This window comes from Aquila chrysaetos, chromosome 2, assembly GCF_900496995.4.
Source record: "Aquila chrysaetos chrysaetos chromosome 2, bAquChr1.4, whole genome shotgun sequence".
Taxonomy (NCBI): Eukaryota; Metazoa; Chordata; class Aves; order Accipitriformes; family Accipitridae; genus Aquila; species Aquila chrysaetos.
Genome location: NC_044005.1, coordinates 39,564,723 through 39,581,417, shown reverse-complemented (window position 1 = coordinate 39,581,417; position 16,695 = coordinate 39,564,723). Strand labels below are relative to the sequence as shown.

The 16,695-nt window shown below is 42.4% G+C and overlaps 1 protein-coding gene across 6 annotated transcripts in view; it reads right to left on the bottom strand.

Moving 5' to 3' along the window:
• Positions 1-16,695, bottom strand: part of SMOC1 (SPARC related modular calcium binding 1) — a 139,675-nt gene that overhangs the window by 83,310 nt on the left and 39,670 nt on the right. For all 6 annotated transcript variants that reach the window (XM_030001457.2, XM_030001420.2, XM_030001409.2 and 3 more), the window contains exons 2-3: positions 11,933-12,104; positions 3,650-3,762 (exon numbers count right to left, since the gene is read on the bottom strand). In XM_030001457.2, coding sequence (XP_029857317.1) covers positions 3,650-3,762; positions 11,933-12,104 — 285 coding nt within the window. The remainder of the gene's footprint in view (positions 1-3,649; positions 3,763-11,932; positions 12,105-16,695) is intronic.

Genomic DNA, 16,695 nt, shown 5'->3' with positions numbered 1-16,695 from the left:
GTGCCTGCTCCTCTTCATGCAGTACACAAACCCCATTACAACTAGCCATGTCTAGGAAAACTGGCCATCCAAGCAATAGAATCAGTGGCAACATTTCTTTTTGGTCTAGATTTTACAGACAGTGAAAAAAAAGACAGATTATACAAGTGTTTAAAACACACAGGATGTCTAACGCCGGGTTTAAATGCAAGCCAAACCAAGGTCTTTGCCTTCAGGCCCTCCTCCCTTTCACCCGTGTTACCACATCTAACTGTTGGGTCTCAGAGCCAGGTGCCCTGCAGGGAAGGAGGAGGAAGAGGAGATAAGGATGGTCTCCCCTCTGCAGCCGCTGCCCCATGCAGCATATGCTGCGGGTCACAGAATAGCAGAGTAGCTATGTTCTCTTCACCATCCTACAAGCCCCATCCAATTTGCAGTGGATCCAGCCCCAAATTCACACAGTTTTGCACTGTATGCAATTCCAGGAGCTGGAAAGGGCAGACCTGAGCTGCTTTCAGACTAACAGCCTCACTTAGTGCTACTTTCAGGGTTTACCCATAGTGATTGCAATTTAGTTTCTAATCAAGAGGGTGATGCTAAACCACAAAAGCCATAGTTCAGTCTGGTTAAGACCAAGCAGGTTCTGTGAACACACAGTTACCACTACCAAATGCAGCTCCCAAACCTGCACTGTTCATGTTTTTCACTACTGCAAAACTTTCAAGAATTTCCAACAATTAATTAGACAAAAACGCAGATCTTAAAGTCTGATGGCAAGGACAATGATATGGGCCTGAACGCCTACTGTGTATACAACTACAAAAAAGAGGCTCAGCTCAAGACCTGAAAGCAAGTCATCCACATATTGAGTGCTATAACAATTAAGACATTTGATATTCTAAATACATGCATGCATCTTTGTTTCCCCTCTGATCAGAATTTTTCTTTTACCCAAAATATTCCTCCAATAACAGTTACATAGAAGGGGGGGAAACTGTTGAAAAAATCTCCTTAGCCAACTCTACATACAGGGTATACCCTGAAGTGTATGCATCTGTTTAGATTCTTTTTGGGATGGGGGTTCAAAGTTGAAAAGCATGGTGGGTATTCCCCCTAGAAACTTCGTTGAGAGATGCTGCTCTGTTCTGGACTTCCCAGCTGAGATTTTGGAGTTTGGATGGAGCAACTCTCTGGTACTGAACCAGAATAAACCAGTAACAGTTCAGAGCTGACTTCAGCAAGGCCTCAGGGACTTCAAGAACTGGCCTACACAGCTTCCCTGCAGAGCAGAACCCAGGGGTGCCAATTCTCTGCACAAGAGATGCAGTATCCAAACCACCTCCACCAGATGAGATCTATTCATGAGTTGCTGGAAGCAAAAACTGTTTAGACTGTTCACCAAAATTCTAATTTTTATACGTCCTTTCAAAAATCAAAGTTTAATTAATTTGGACTACAAGCTAAAGGAAATATTTGTCTCAAATGCAGGCTGAAACCAGTTAGCTTCCTTGGACATTTTCATTCACATCTTATGCAGGGACAATGACCTTAAATGCTGCAATATAAACGATGAAGCTGGTTCCTGAGGTATGTGGAACATGGGGTATTTTTACGATCCAAGGAATGATACGAATATTTCAGTTAATTCCAGCTACAAAGGGATCAGAGGCTTCCTTCATCATGCCAGGTAAAACAAGAGCATTTTAGTGTTCACAGATAGGACTGAACAGAGGAGGAATGTGAAATATCGCTTGGCTGCCAGCTGAAAACACACAATTTTTGTAAGCAGTTTCATGTTGCCCCTCCACTGGCAACCCACACTGGCCAGGGAATGTGCAGGAAGGAGGCCCAGCAACTGCTCTGCCATCCAGACACCAGTACCAACCTTCCAAATAAACCTGTCTGGAACAAAGCTTTATCAACTGCACTCTCAGTCCAGCTTATTAAGATAAAATTTTCACCTGCACCCCGTACTTTACTCTCCAAGAGGTTGATGGACAGGTGACAGAAACATTGTCAAGTCAGCTTTCCTTCCCCCTTCTTTCTTGAACTATAAAGTTTAACATGGAATACTTAGTTGGCCCACTGTGCTAGGTTTTATAAGTATTCCCCTCCAGTGCCAACATAACCTGAGTAGCTCTACACAAAATCAGATTTCAACAACTGAGAGTGTAGTTAGACTGCAAGAAACTGCAGCCGCCACCTCTCTTACCCCCACCTACCCAAGATGGTCCACACTGTACACAAATACGATGCTGCTCCAAAAAAGTATGCAAAGTTGGCAGGATGGATAAGACTTTTCCCACTTCACCATTAAAAAAACAAAAACAAAACAAAAACACTCCCACACACCAGATAATGGGAGGGTAAGGCGGGGGGGAGGGGGGGATAAAAATTTTTGGTGGGTTATCACAAAAAAAAAATCTTTCCTCTCCTCTTCCCCCAGGCATCACAAAGTGTTTGAACCAACCCCAAAGCTTTTTGTCTTTCTCATCTTTTTGAAGCCAATATTGATTATATTTTGGAAATTTTTTTTACCTTCAAAAGACTTTGCAAACAATAACTAATGAATTGTAAAATTTCTCTGAGGCACAAGATCTCTAGAGCACTGCTAGATATAGGGAAGCTAAGACAAAAAAAGGTGTGTGATTTACCTAAGTTCACAAAGTAGAGGTCATCAGGGTTGCAGGATTTTGGCTTTTGAGATGCATGTTGAACTGAGCAGACAGCATACCCCTCCTACCTGTTAGTGAACTGCACATGAGCCATTTTTAAGTCAATTCAGTTAGCACTGAGACACTACTCAGCATGCTAGTGGTAACAGAACCAAGTATCACTCTTCATTTCTATCCTGCCTTGGCAAACTACTCTTCCTCTCAAAATCTCCTTCATGAGGGCTTTCTCTTTGCTATAACTACTTCAACTTCTCCGGAATTCAGTAGGACTTCCCCCAGTCCACCTATTTCTGAAGGATGCTCAGTGACCAGGACTGACTATTCATTTTTGGCAGATATTAAAGGCCTACAAACCATAAGCCTTCTCTGCTACCCCCGCCTGAGATAATTGCTTCTCAAGAGAAGCAGCGTTATGAAACAGTCTACAATCCCAGCACATCATTTAGTTCAGCAAGTGAACAGTGAAGAATCAAAAACCCAGACAAAGCAGTCTCATCACCTTTCTGCCAGACCCCCAAACCACAACAGGGCATAGAACAGGAAGAAGGAGTCTGTCACTAACAAGTACCCTGCAGAGGGAAGAGGCTCAATAGACCACTCTTTTTTGCTGGGATAGATGAAGCACAGGTAACAGCAGAAGCAGCTTGGTCCACCCTGTTCTGCGTGAGCCATAGCTCTCTTTGCAGCTCATCTTCAGTGAAAAATTGGCCTCCCCTGCAACTTGTTTTTGTTTCTGTGCTGTACTGGAGGTTGATGCCATTTGTTTTTGTGCTACATTGGAGGTGGATGCCATTACATATGTATGTGTCTTAAGGTATAGTGTCTGAATCAAAGCTTCCAGTTGGTTAAACAAGTCCCCAGCTTTTAACACTTTCACCTGAGTAACTGAGTCAGAGTGTGCACCCATGCTGCTATCATCACTTGGCTCATACCTTAACAGTGAATCTCCTGCAGCCACTGGGAGCCTGGCTGAAGGAAGCCAACAGAAATTTTACCTGTGTAAATGATCCATCCTCATTGCATTCTGGGATGAAGACTGCTTCCTGGGGCTTCTTTGCCTGTTCCAGTGCTTGAGCTCTCTCTAATCGACACTTGCTTTGGCCAGCATCTACAAAGAGACAAGCAAAACCCACTTAGATTGCAAACACCATTTGGCCTCTTCAAAAGCTACAAGATGCACCATGCAGCTGGAGGGGGGAAAAAAAAAACCAAACAAACAAATATAAGGCATCAAGGACCATTACTTGCACACTAACAAGGCAGCTATGGAGTTAGTACTCATGATCCCTGTTGTGGTTTAACCCCAGCCAGCAACTAAGCACCACGCAGCTGCTCACTCACTCCCCCCGCACCCAGTGGGATGGGGGAGAAAATCGGGAAAACAAGTAAAACTCGTGGGTTGAGATAAGAACAGTTTAATAGAACAGAAAAGAAAAAAACTAATAATGATAATGGTGACACTAATAATAGTAAAAGAATTGGAATATACAAGTGATGCACAATGCAATTGCTCACCACCCACCAACTGATGCCCAGTTAGTCCCCAAGAGGTGATCCCCCTAAGCCCCACTCCCCCCAGTTTATATATTGGGCATGACATCACATGGTATGGAATACCCCTTTGGCCAGTTTGGGTCAGCTACCCTGGCTGAGTCCCCTCCCAACTTCTTGTGCCCCTCCAGCCTTCTTGCTGGCTGGGCATGAGAAGCTGGAAAATCCTTGACTTTAGACTAAACATTACTTAGCAACAACTGAAAACATCAGTGTTATTAACTTTCTTCTCATACTGAACTCAAAACATAGCACTATACCAGCTACTAGGAAGACAATTAACTTTATCCCAGCTGAAACCAGGACAATCCCAAAGACAAGTATGAACCTAGACAATCAAACTATGAGCCAGTTAATGAAGAGCTGCCTAATTTCCTAGGCAATAGTTTTTATGTCATCCAAGGGCTCTGGAAGCTTCTTCCAACAAGTGCTGGAGCACAATGTCCATGCAGTGAAAGGCCTTCCTGGAGGGAGTTGTGTTTGTGTTAAAATTAATAGCCTGAAACTGGATGGCTGAGCATAAGCCAAGTAATTCAGGCTCAGAAGTGAGTAATGTGGAAGAAGGGATGACCCCAGCAAAGCTTCTTCTCTGAGCAACATTCACAGTAAGATGCTAAAATAACCAGCCACCCATCTGAACTTCCACCTTTGTGTGGGTCAGATAAGGTAGATATGCCATTGCCTGCACTTTCCTAAAACCCAGCTTCTACTTCTAGTCCAGCGCTTACAGCCAGGTGTGCATTATACTTTCTCGTATCAGTTACTCACTTTGCTGCCAAGAAAAAACACCGCTCTGCAAACAGAGCTTGAAAGGGTTAAGATCTCGGCTCTGCACTTACTTCAGATGATGGCAGCATGTAGCACGACCTTAACCCCTTCCAGGTCCAGCTCACTGTTACAAAGCATAGACCCAGATAAGTCTAACACTGATGAGTCAAAGAGGAGAGTTCTGCCCTGCAGAGATACAGATTGACTCAGTGTTTACATTTAAAAACATGATGTCTAACAATACTCCTGTTCAGTCTAGAAAGAGAAGAAAAACAGTAAACATCTGTTTCCATGGGACTGTGACACAGGTACTAGCACCTTCTTTGTTTTCCCATGAATCCACTGACTGAAAGATTTTCAGTGCAGAAACTGCAAAATCTGGTCTTCAGAATCTTTCAGCAGCACCACAGAGTGATCAAGGTTAAATCCCCATCCTACCAGGCACAGAAATCACATTGGTTAACAAAAAAATTCCACTAGATCCCTGAAGATCCCATATTCTGCTTCTCAGATCACATGAACTTCAACAACAGAATCATCAACACCAGCACTGAATTAGAAAGCCAGTCTGGGTTCTCAGATCAACTGAATTCACATTGCATGGCAATAGAAACGATTTCCATCTAAGCATATCTAGATGCAGAAACCAATGACAACGCTGTAAATAGTTTTGATAAAGACCAAGCAGTACAAGACAAATACTTTATTTACACAACTGATGACTCAGGAGACTAAGTTTCCTGTTTGCCAACACAGTTTCATTTTAAACATATCACATTACTCCCCAAGAAGGATTTCACAAGTCTTCTGAGATTATGGAAATCAAACCCTTCTCTTTGGAAAAAGTCATTATCCATACCAATAGCGTTCAGCACAGACACCTGTAGCTTAGGCACTGGGTTACAAAGCAAGAGTGCCTATATCAACTCTGCCACTGACCCACTGAGTGACTACGAGTCAGTCACCTCACCTCACTCTGACCTTGTGTCCCTTCTGATCCTATGTCACTCTCATCTTTAGACTGTAATTTGTGGGGTGTTTGCATAATGGCCTTGAGCATGTGGAGCTTTGATCTCAGGTGGACCTATTATGAGCTTGTATAAAGAGCGAGATTGTTACAGAATGAAAAGACTTTCTTGAATAAAATTTACATTGAATTTAGAGAAGCAGTATTTGTTTTTTTAATTAGCCATGGCATAACCTCCAAGCTGGAATATCCTTTTTTCCCCCTGCTTGCCAAAGTGATTAGATGATCAGACCTTGTTTGCACACCTCCGCTGGAGAACGGTCCTGCCAGCAGTACTGACCCTTCCAACACATGCTCGTTCTTTCAGCTGAAAAGGAAGCCCTGGCAATACTGTTAACTGGAACACCTAACTATCACCTGCAGATCTCCTGTTCAAGCTTAAGAGTCTAATCTTGCTTGGCATGACACAGGACATTATTACAAAACCAGATGGTGTGGCTGCACCTTCTGTTTTATAGCTAGCTGTCTGACTAAAAACACCTTCAAGTTCTGCTTCACAGGAGACAACTAAGTAGCAAAAAAATCAGCATAGATTATGCAGATCTGCAAGTATAAGGAAAGAAAGGGAAAAAAAGCACTACGATTTCTCACATGACTAACAATCAAACCACAGATTCACAAATGAAAGTGTGTTTTCTAGTCTCTCCATCTGAGGATACAGGACGGCAGACAGGCATATCTGGTCCCTCTCCTGAACATAAAACAGAAGTGTAAAGCGTTTCCATATAGCATCTACTTTAATGCTGGTGCACTCACAACTACATGACTGAAACTGGATGCTTCACCACGTAGCTGGTAGGAACAAAGATTTTGTGGTATCCCGTGTAGTACAAACACATCAGGAGCCCAGGCAGAAGGGATCTTTGCCCAATTTGTCTAACGAGCAGACAAACGTGCACACAATCAAGCCCTTACTATAAGGAGAAGATAATAGAAACATGTTACTGCTAAGGCATGACTATGTCCCTCCTGGCAATTTTAACTGGCCTTTATAGATTGAACTCTCTACTACCACCCAGTAGACCACACTGTGTAGCACATCACCACTGCACCACAGCACTTAAGAGCTCATCATTGTTGCAGCATCCTCTTTTACAATTCAACCCTTGGCTCAAGCGATGTCTCTTCACAAATTGCTGCTGAAGTGCGAGAAGACAGACAATTTTTCTCCTGTTCATGAACACTCAGCCCTGATTACTTCTCCCATCCTCCTTCATTGATTTCCAAAGGTCATGCCAGTCCTTTTACAGCCTTGACTTGGAACAACTACCTATATACCAGACTGGCTGAAGAGGTGTGTGCATACCATTATCTTTTTTGTCTGTCATTTCACAGTTCAGTTCCAGTAAAAACAGTGCCTTTAATATCAACATTTACCAGTTTGTTTTTAAAAGGACTGTCAATCCTTCTCTTCCTCACTCCACAGGCTGGTATTTTTATAATGTTTGCATCAACATGTGATTTCAGTGGGATGACTTCACCTTGCTATTTTTGCTTTGTTAATTAGAAAATGTAAAATATTACATAAGTGCCAAGTGTTAAAAAGTAGCTGCCAAATAGCTTACCCCAAATAAGATGCATTACAGATTTTACTAAAGCCTGATGTTATGATGTAGATTCCTATACCCTATTCTGCATTTTGATTGTTTACCTGAGTGTTTCAGCACTTTTTCTTCCCTCTTAAAAATGTTCTCTGGAGTATCAAACACCAAGCTTATAAAACAGAATAGCATTAATGCATTCCAGTTTCACAGTTCGGACAGACTAAATAGGACTTTCTCCCTTCCCTTACATAAGGAGAAAAAACAAACCAGGATGACTTTTTTAAAAGCAGAGCTGTTTAATAATTTGACTTTAAATATCTTCAAACTTAGGACAGATTTACTGCAGCTCAGAAAGCTGCCTTTTAAAGAAAATTCATTCTCAAGTTGGTAGATGGCAACTAGGAGATAGTAAACTACAAGTGATGTTTTTTACATCTGTGGCCTAATCTGCAGAATGCAGGTGCACATAATTTTGGATTTTGCAATGAAGTTGGCTAGTTACCACAGCTGATCTTATCCATGAACAGTTTATTCAAATGAGACCACCATGTCCCTCATAATATACACAGTGCACTCCTGAATAGGCCCCAAGAATTCCAGCATCCTCTCTTCAACAGGCAGAGGCAGTTTTGACACCACACATCATGGTATAAAGACCCAAGCTATCCTAATGATGCAAAGTAAAACACCTCCAGGCATCCACATAACACTAGCAGCAAATCTATATGATGCAACCACAAAAATCTACCTATTTAATTTTAATTCTACTTAGTTTCTATCAAAAGCTCAAAGGGTAAAAATTGATCCAAGCAGCTTTTGAACTACTTCTAGTTCCATTAGGTAACTGTCTCACATACAGGCCAGGTCCCCACCAGGCACTAAGCAGTCCAGCTACACTGAAGTCAGCAGATTCATACCCATTTACTCCAGCCAATGATCTGTGTCTTTGCATAAAACAGGCAAAAATGGAATCCGAGCAAACTACAAAAACATGCTCATCTGTCCCACAGGGTATCAGTCATTCTCCACTCTCCCCATTATCTTCCACTTCATTTCTGACAAGTCCTACACCTGGAATCTTCAACTTCTTTCCTTTCATGCTGACGTGCTTCGCTCCTTTTTTGACACCCACATACAACTTCTACTCCAGAGTTCCCTAACTTATTTGGAGCATACTTAAAAACACGCCTAAATTTGCAAAACGATTGAAAGCGTCATTTCAGTTTGTATTGACTAATTGCTGCCAACGAGGGACCCACTTTATTCTCCCTTGTCTAGGAATAAGACAGTTCAAAGACAAAACACATGGATCTAGCAGATGGACACACACACACACACAAAAAAAAAGAGTGATTTCAAGATATCATCTCCTGTCCAACGAGAACAGTAGGTAGAGGAGAAAGATTACCTTCAAACAACCCATCACTAGTCAGAAGGAGACCTTCCTTTCCAGTGCATTAGCCAAAAGTTGTGTTCATCCAGGTGTCCCAGGAGATGGGTTGAAGACCCCTGTTACAATTCCCATCCGTAACTTACAGATAGGTTCATTCTATATAGTGACTTGTGATCTAAGAACAAGCTCTATACCAGCAGACTTTCAAAAGCAATCATTATAATTCTAAAGGGAAGTTTTTAGAACACTGCCACCCCCCCTTTTTTTTTAATTGAATAGGCCAAACAAGTTACTAGAAACCAACCAGTTAACATAGAACTTAAATGTGTTTTAAGCCACAGACATCCAATATACCCTAACAATCACTGCATAATCTTGATAGCTTGCCAAGACTCATTTAACAAGTATTTGTCCTTCATCCCTGCAAAGTTTTGAGGCAGAACTCTTATTTGACATCAGATCTTAAGATGCCTGCTGACAAAAGATCCAGGTAGAAGTGCTTGGCTGTGTATTTTACACACAGCTACGCCATCTGGAACTATTCTCTGGAATCTCATCAATGAGGCTCCATTTGTCATGGATGCCGTAGTTTGATCATTTTAAGCTACTCCTGACTTTTAACCCTTTGTGATGTGTGAGTGAGGGTTCGGAGGGAGTTCAGATAATTTAGCGCTGAAGGAATTTCATTGAAAAGCACGTGAGGAAGCTAGCAAGGAGCGAGAGTTGAGTAAGAGTTATAGTTCCTAAAGGGCTGGCAAGATTTCGTCTTTAAAGGTCCTTAGCTTCTTGAGAGAGAGCAGAGAGCTAAGCTGAATCAAAAAGGTTCTGTTCTCACTATGGAAACGATTCTGCTTGCCTTGGCACAAGCACAGTTCAAGTTATCAGCATATGAAATTGGAAACCTGTAGTAATCTGGGGTGCAGAACTATGCCTTGCTGTCCACAATATACTTCCTCTTTTCCTTATTTTAGTTACCTGTTTCCCCCCCTCAGAGAAGGAAGCACAAGTTAAAATTGCATGTGACTGGGCTCGATGGCCCATGGGATCCCTTCCAGTTCTATGGCAGTTCCCCTGTAGAGCATCTCTGTCATGCAGAAGGAATGAAGGCTGTTCAGGGTAAACCTGGTGCCCTACTGCAGCAATAGAAAATGCTCGAACACTGCTGGTGATACCTTCCTTTGTGCAAGTACGAGATACAGACCTAGCCAACTGCCTGTAGTTAGGCACACCTGCCTTGCAACTGTTTGTATTTGCCAAGAACAGTGATCTTTATGCACAACTAGAGGTCATATTCCTAATGCAACTAGAAAAACAAAATACCTTTCAATAGCAGCACACAAAAATTACCAGCAAGGTTAAATTTGAATGTAATAGTTAAAAGACTATTCCTACTTCCTAGGGATTCATGGGAGTGTTAGTGGGTTAAAAGCAAGACTTGCAGTTGTCAAACACTCCCGGGTTATTAGGTACTGAATAGTACCACAGGGTAAGAGGAAAATGGAAAGGAGAATGTGAGTAGTTTCAGCTAAACATTTCAGTTGTGTCTGAGAGAGCAGAAAGAAAAGTATACTTTACCTGTGCTTAAGACAAAAATGTCTTTAGTTACTTCTTTGGAACCCTTTGTAATCACGATATAAAGTAGGCTGTGTAGTTTGGCATTCAACATTTTCTCCACTTCCAGAAACAGATACTTTCGCATATGGATGTACCACATTTCAGATCCCATGTTTTAAGTGACTGAACAGTGCCAGTTTATATGCCAATATCAGCTGTGGAGTTGCTTATCTAAGCCACTCTGCTCAAGTGATGAAAGCAAAAGCAGGACTCCCACTCTACTGCTGCTTATTGTGATACTCAAAAATGCATCACTTGCAAGAACAGTCCAACTGCTTCTTGGGCCCTGGGAAAAAAGCTTCTGGGATTCCAGTACTCAGAAAGCAGCACGATTCAAAGGTCTTTTTCTATGCTATGGGAGAGAAGCTGCCATAAAGCAACCCAGCAGTGGTGAGGGGGGGAAAAAAAAAAAAAACCAAGAAAAAAATCACACAAGTAAGTTTTTTTCCAATGAGAAACTGTTTAAAAGAGAGCAATATTTGAGGTCATGCTCATAATTCACCTAAACTATAAAGCTTGTCAATATTTTGAAAAGGGATTTCCATTTTAGAACAAGTAATCCTGACAAAGATACATTTTTATAATAGTAAAAAAAGCCTTCATAAACAAAAGCCAGGCTTAAACGAATGCTTATTTATCCTTCCACAGGGATTTTAATGAGTTTCTCCTGTCACTTTAACCAATTGCTAAAAACATCTGTGCCATCTGCCCTCTGAGTCAATTGTGCTCTCAGAAAATGCACTGAACTTGATTTTTCACTTCACTGCAGGAGCAAACCATTTGTGTGACAAGACACCAGTATTCCTTAAAAAAGTTTCCACTTCATCTTTAGGCTATACTAAAGAAGAGCTGAATTGAGAGGGAAACAATATTCTCATTTTTAAGTAGATGTGTAACAGCAAACAGGCAAAAAAGAGGCCATGTAAAGCCTTGCATGCATTCTGTCTTCTTAATTAGCTCAGCACAGAAAGGCTGTGTATGTCTGAAAATGGACTGGACATCTAATGTGCAATTCTTCCTCACTCCACATTCCTATCACTCAAAGGTATCTCAGTTCCTCACCAGCACAGGTAGCAAGGAAGATCTCTTTTTTCAGGGTTTGACTTTGCATTTCCATGGGGCCAGCTCCTTCTGCTCTGCAGACACATATTTTGGCCATTTTTCAGTGATGTCTCTGGCTCCTTCGCCTTCTTTCGTTGATAATTTTGTCGGTTCTTACTCCTGCCACCTAAACCCAGACTCAGATACCCTTGCTCACAAATGCACAATTTCAATCAGAGTACTCACAGAGCACAGTACAAAATTCAAGGGTCTAAGAATCCAGTTTCTTAGGAGGTAGGACTCCCATTCCTCCCCTCAAAGGCATTTGAAAACCACCTACCTTTGCACCGGCCACGATGTGTCACACTCAGACTTGACTCCCGGCATTTGGCTCTCTGGTAGTCGCACATTGACTCGTATGTTCTGCCATCAGAGGCACAGAGGGGTTTGGACTGGGACCTGGAGCAATGCAGGTTACACTGAGGGTCTCTGTCACGGTCGCTTATTAAAAACTGAAGGAAGTAAAAAAAAAGGAGGGAGGGAGAAAAAAAAAATATTGGTTTCGTTTGGTTTCCCAAAACAAAGCCCAGTGTATTTTGTTGTTTTTATGACAATAGCAATATGGTCTATAATGCAGTTTAAGCTGCCTACCAAAGCTGACTTTGCCTGAAGGGAACTTAAAATGAAACACGTACATCTTTAAAAAAAAAAAATTAAGGGTCTTTGCCATTCCATTTTCTTTAATAGAACGGAAACATTACTCACTCCACCTCACCTCTGAAAACATAAGATGTGCAAAGCCAAACACAACCCACGCGGGAAGGGCAATACTGAGTCACAACAGCCCAGCTTGCCCAGCACCCTACCACAAACAGTATCTGGTACTAGACAATTTTAGTCAGAGGCACAAGACACTTATCACCAAGGACCGAGGAACCCAAATAACCTATCAAGATTGGCCTTGGTAGTTGAACTATGGCTGTGGCCAGCTTTATATCACCAGTTATTTGTTTTTTAAAGCATTACTTATGTCATCTGTGGATACCACCTGCAACAGCATACCTGCACACTCCCAAAGCCACATATTGTTCCTTCCCAATGACATCCTGCCCAGCTGGCAATTGCATTCCATGCATCCCACAATCTAATTGCACACTATGTGAAAAGGTATTTCCTTTCAGAAGTTTGAATTTGTCATCTTTCTGAATACCTCTTCTTCCCAAGCATTCAGTTTGGATGCAGCCTGTTTTATATAAAACAGGGCACTCCTTGTCAGTCTCTCAATGTGAGCAACCCCAGTCTCTCAGTTCCTCTCCCAGAAGACCTCCTCCGAACCGCGACCACTGCTGTTTCCCTTCTCTGAAGACAGCCTGGCTTCTGCCTTATCTTTTGGAAATGGGGAAACCCACAATGCGCATGAATGAGTCCCTGTTTTCTGTCTGCTTGTTCCCTGCAAATCCCAACATCTGGCAGTAGTTTACTGTTGTACCCTCAGCTGTATTCTAAGCTGCCTATAGAGACACCGAGGTCTCTTTCCCAAATTCATACTGCCCTCCTGCACACCCGGACTGCCAGTCCTCTTTACATAACCATTGGCATAGAGTTTCGGCAGGACGTGATAGTAGCAGCCTTTTTCACTTCCCATGCTACCCTGCTTACTGGTTAGTCAGTCAGACCTTTAACTATTACCCAAACCCAACTACCTGCTCACAGGAAGATTTCAGGGGACTCTTGAAACAAGACCCATGAGGATTAAGCAAAGAAAAGGGAAGTTAAAGCTGCCTTGCACTTCCCCTTCCCAAGCTCCCATCTCACAAGCCTGGGGGGACCAGAGTTGCTCTCTAATACACCAATATCCCAGCTCGCTGTCAAAGCAGTTATGAGCTCAGCAGTTCAGAGCTGGCTGGCAAGTGGGCACTGACTGACACCCTGCCTGCATGCACAAAGCCACGGCTCTCCAAGTGTGTTGATAGCTGGATGCCTTACAGGGAAGTGTGAGTCATTGCCATAATCACCTTGGTGTTACAGTTGCCTACAAAGCTGTCTGCTCTATGCTTTGAGGTTAAAGCTGTTGAAAAAACATTGCCTGAAGCCTAGTTTGGGTTGGTTTTTAACCACTCCAAGAACATGCATCTCTGAAATTTGTTTTTTGGCATTTAAAAAAAATTCTTCACCCCCTTTCTCTCCCCAATTAAATGAGATGAAAAACAATTGAGAAGTTGCATATTTTCATATAAAAACATATTAGCTCTGTACTGCTGGATCTTTTGAAGACTCATGCATTACTAAAAACCCTATTTAAACATGACAGCTGGGAAAAGTAAGCAAGGTCTGCACTTGTTTTAATTTCAGTGGGGCAAACTTTTTTTTTAAATCTCATCTGTCAGAGACTTGCCAAAATTTGTAACAGCACAGAGTTTTTAAAATGTTTTTGTTCCTTTTCTGCAACACTTTCTATAACCTGGCAACACCTGTTCCAAAGGGGAAATTGGAAAATTTAAACCTGCAGGCAGTTTTAAATGGTTTATAGAGACCTGGACTAGACTATAAAAACACTGTAAAGCTGGACCAGATTTTTGCCCAGTTTTTGTCAGGGATTGGACTATCACAAGTTAGTTAAGAATTGCTCTGGCTACAGCAGTGCCTTTCTGTAGCCTCCGAGGTGCAAAGATCACCAGTGACTGTAAACATACAGCAAAAAGCAGCAGACTGAAGATGCTGAAGCTTCCTCCCAGTGTGTGATGTAAGAGACCCTGAAAGACTTGCAAGGCTTTTCATCTGTCTGTATAAACAGACTGTAAAAGCAGAGCTGCCTGATAGCACAGTATGGTGCACATACAGCGATTAAGTATTCAGTTAAACACAGAATCCATTCTGGTTTAGAAGGAACGTATGCATCTGCCGTTTATCACAGCTTTGAGGGCTTGAGCTACTGGCATGAAACTTTTTGCAAATTCCTTGTGTCAGAAGCCGAGTTCCACAGAGGTACACCAAAAAGACTAGAATACTGGTTCCCAGCTTCAAACCCTATTACGAACTTATTGAAAACTCACCTAAGCCTTCTGCAGCCTGTACTTAGTATAGAGGGGCCTTGCGGGCAAGGAACGCCCGTTCTTCCAGAAAGGACATCTCTGAAGAACAGAAAGTCCTTCTCAGGGCTGACAAATGAGCTAAACCTAAGGCTATGGAACAGCTTTCCTCCAGTGCCTCCTCGCAGAGGGATAGGGAGGAACAGCTCAGCGTTGATTAATTATGAGGGCCTGAGGAAACATGCAGAGCACCCCAATGCAGTCTATGAAGTTCTTGCCTACCCAAATTAAGCCAAGAACCACGTTATAAAAAAAAAAAAAAAAAAAAAAAAAAATCAAAGCCTTTTTAGCATTTGTAATTTGGATTACAGTAGGGAGCCCACACAGCATGTTAGGTGCTTTCCAGAAACTGAAGATGCCACACCTGCCTTGCCAAAAAAGTTTATGGTTTACGTAGTTGCACAAGATGGTGCTTGCTTTGTTCAGCTAGATTATAATTGTAAAAGTCTGCATTAATTTCCAGAAGGATCCAGGATCATACCTGTCTGATCAGGGTTCTTCTCATGTGATCAGACTGCACTGCCAGAAAGGCTGGATCTCCTGGAGATATTACTGAAAGGCTTCAAAAACTCCCCTTACAGTAAGACACCTGCTCCACTGTAGCTCAGAGCCCTTGTCATTGCTCAGCAGCTCTGCCAGCTTTCAGATGTAAAATGATGGTTCTTTGTCCCATTTTTGGCAGTTAAGCATTCATGCTACAGAAGTGATCATCAACACGGACCATCCAGAGACATTTAACATACTAGCTGGTTTGAGTGTCCATCCCCTCCTGCCCAGCACAGTGTTTTCTTTCTAGCATTTTGCCTGTCTGAGAGCACAACAACTGTTCTCCTTTATAAGCAGCCTCAGCCACCTGAAGAAGAAAAACACTGGATGAATGCCAAAATACGTGTCTGCCCATGGGGAGGGCACTTGAACCTATCATTTTAACAGCTAGGACTACAAGTCGTAAGTTACTCATTCACAGTTCTTCGGGCCCACTTTGAGCAAGCAGGTACTGCTTTTCCAAGGAGCACAGCCCTGCTCCAAAAGGGTACCTTGGTCACTGCAGGAGATACTGCTAAGCCAGGCAGAGGGCTGCAAGCAACGTGCACAGGGTGCCCTGACGCCCGGCTACCGACCCTCCCCAGACACAGCCAACGCAGTAACACGACTCTCTGGTCCCTTCAGGGGAAGAGTAGCAAGATAAAGTATTCTGCCTTTAACACCAAATGTCCTATCATGACCCTTGAAGCTCAAATCAAAGCTTGATGTCCTAACAGCTTCAGGACACCCGCACAAACAGGCTTTGCAAATAACAGAATCAACACTCACAGAGCAGTGCTTGGTGCTGTACACACAGACACGCAATGTGAACAGATCTGGACTCACGGCAAAAGTAACCCTGCAAACACATGCAGCACCAACACGTTTCCAAGCTTCATCTAGAAAGAAGAGGGAAATAATTATCTTAGCTCTGAGATTCCCAAAGCCTCTTGATATCTGTGCTCCCATTTGTTTTGGAACAGACTACATCCAAAACAAGTGGGACTGGAGATGGTGTCACTGGCTTATCAGTTCTTTTCTCTCCTTTTTCCTCCATGAGAGAGAAATATTAAAAGCAGAACTACAAAAAAAACCCCAAACAACAACAACAAAAAAAAACCAAAACAACCCCCCCACACAAAAAAACCCCAACCCAAAACCTCACAGAAAAAAACCACAAAAACTAGCAGGAACAACCTATTTTCCAGGGAAATGTTAAAATTCACCAAATTGCAAATGAGATCCCTTGAATGTAGACTCAATACTAAAATAAGCATAAGTAACACTAGTATTAGACAACAACATTCGTATTTTTGTAGCATTTGCTTACATTATGGGAGCCTGCACAGCTCCTACACTAGTCAGTTTGAGTCCCGGCCCTAAAGAGCTTCCAGTTCAATGCAGCTCTCAGAGCATCTTTTTATGTCAAATGTTGTATCTGTATAAGGACATAAACTGCCTCCTTCAGCAAATACATTTACACAGGTGC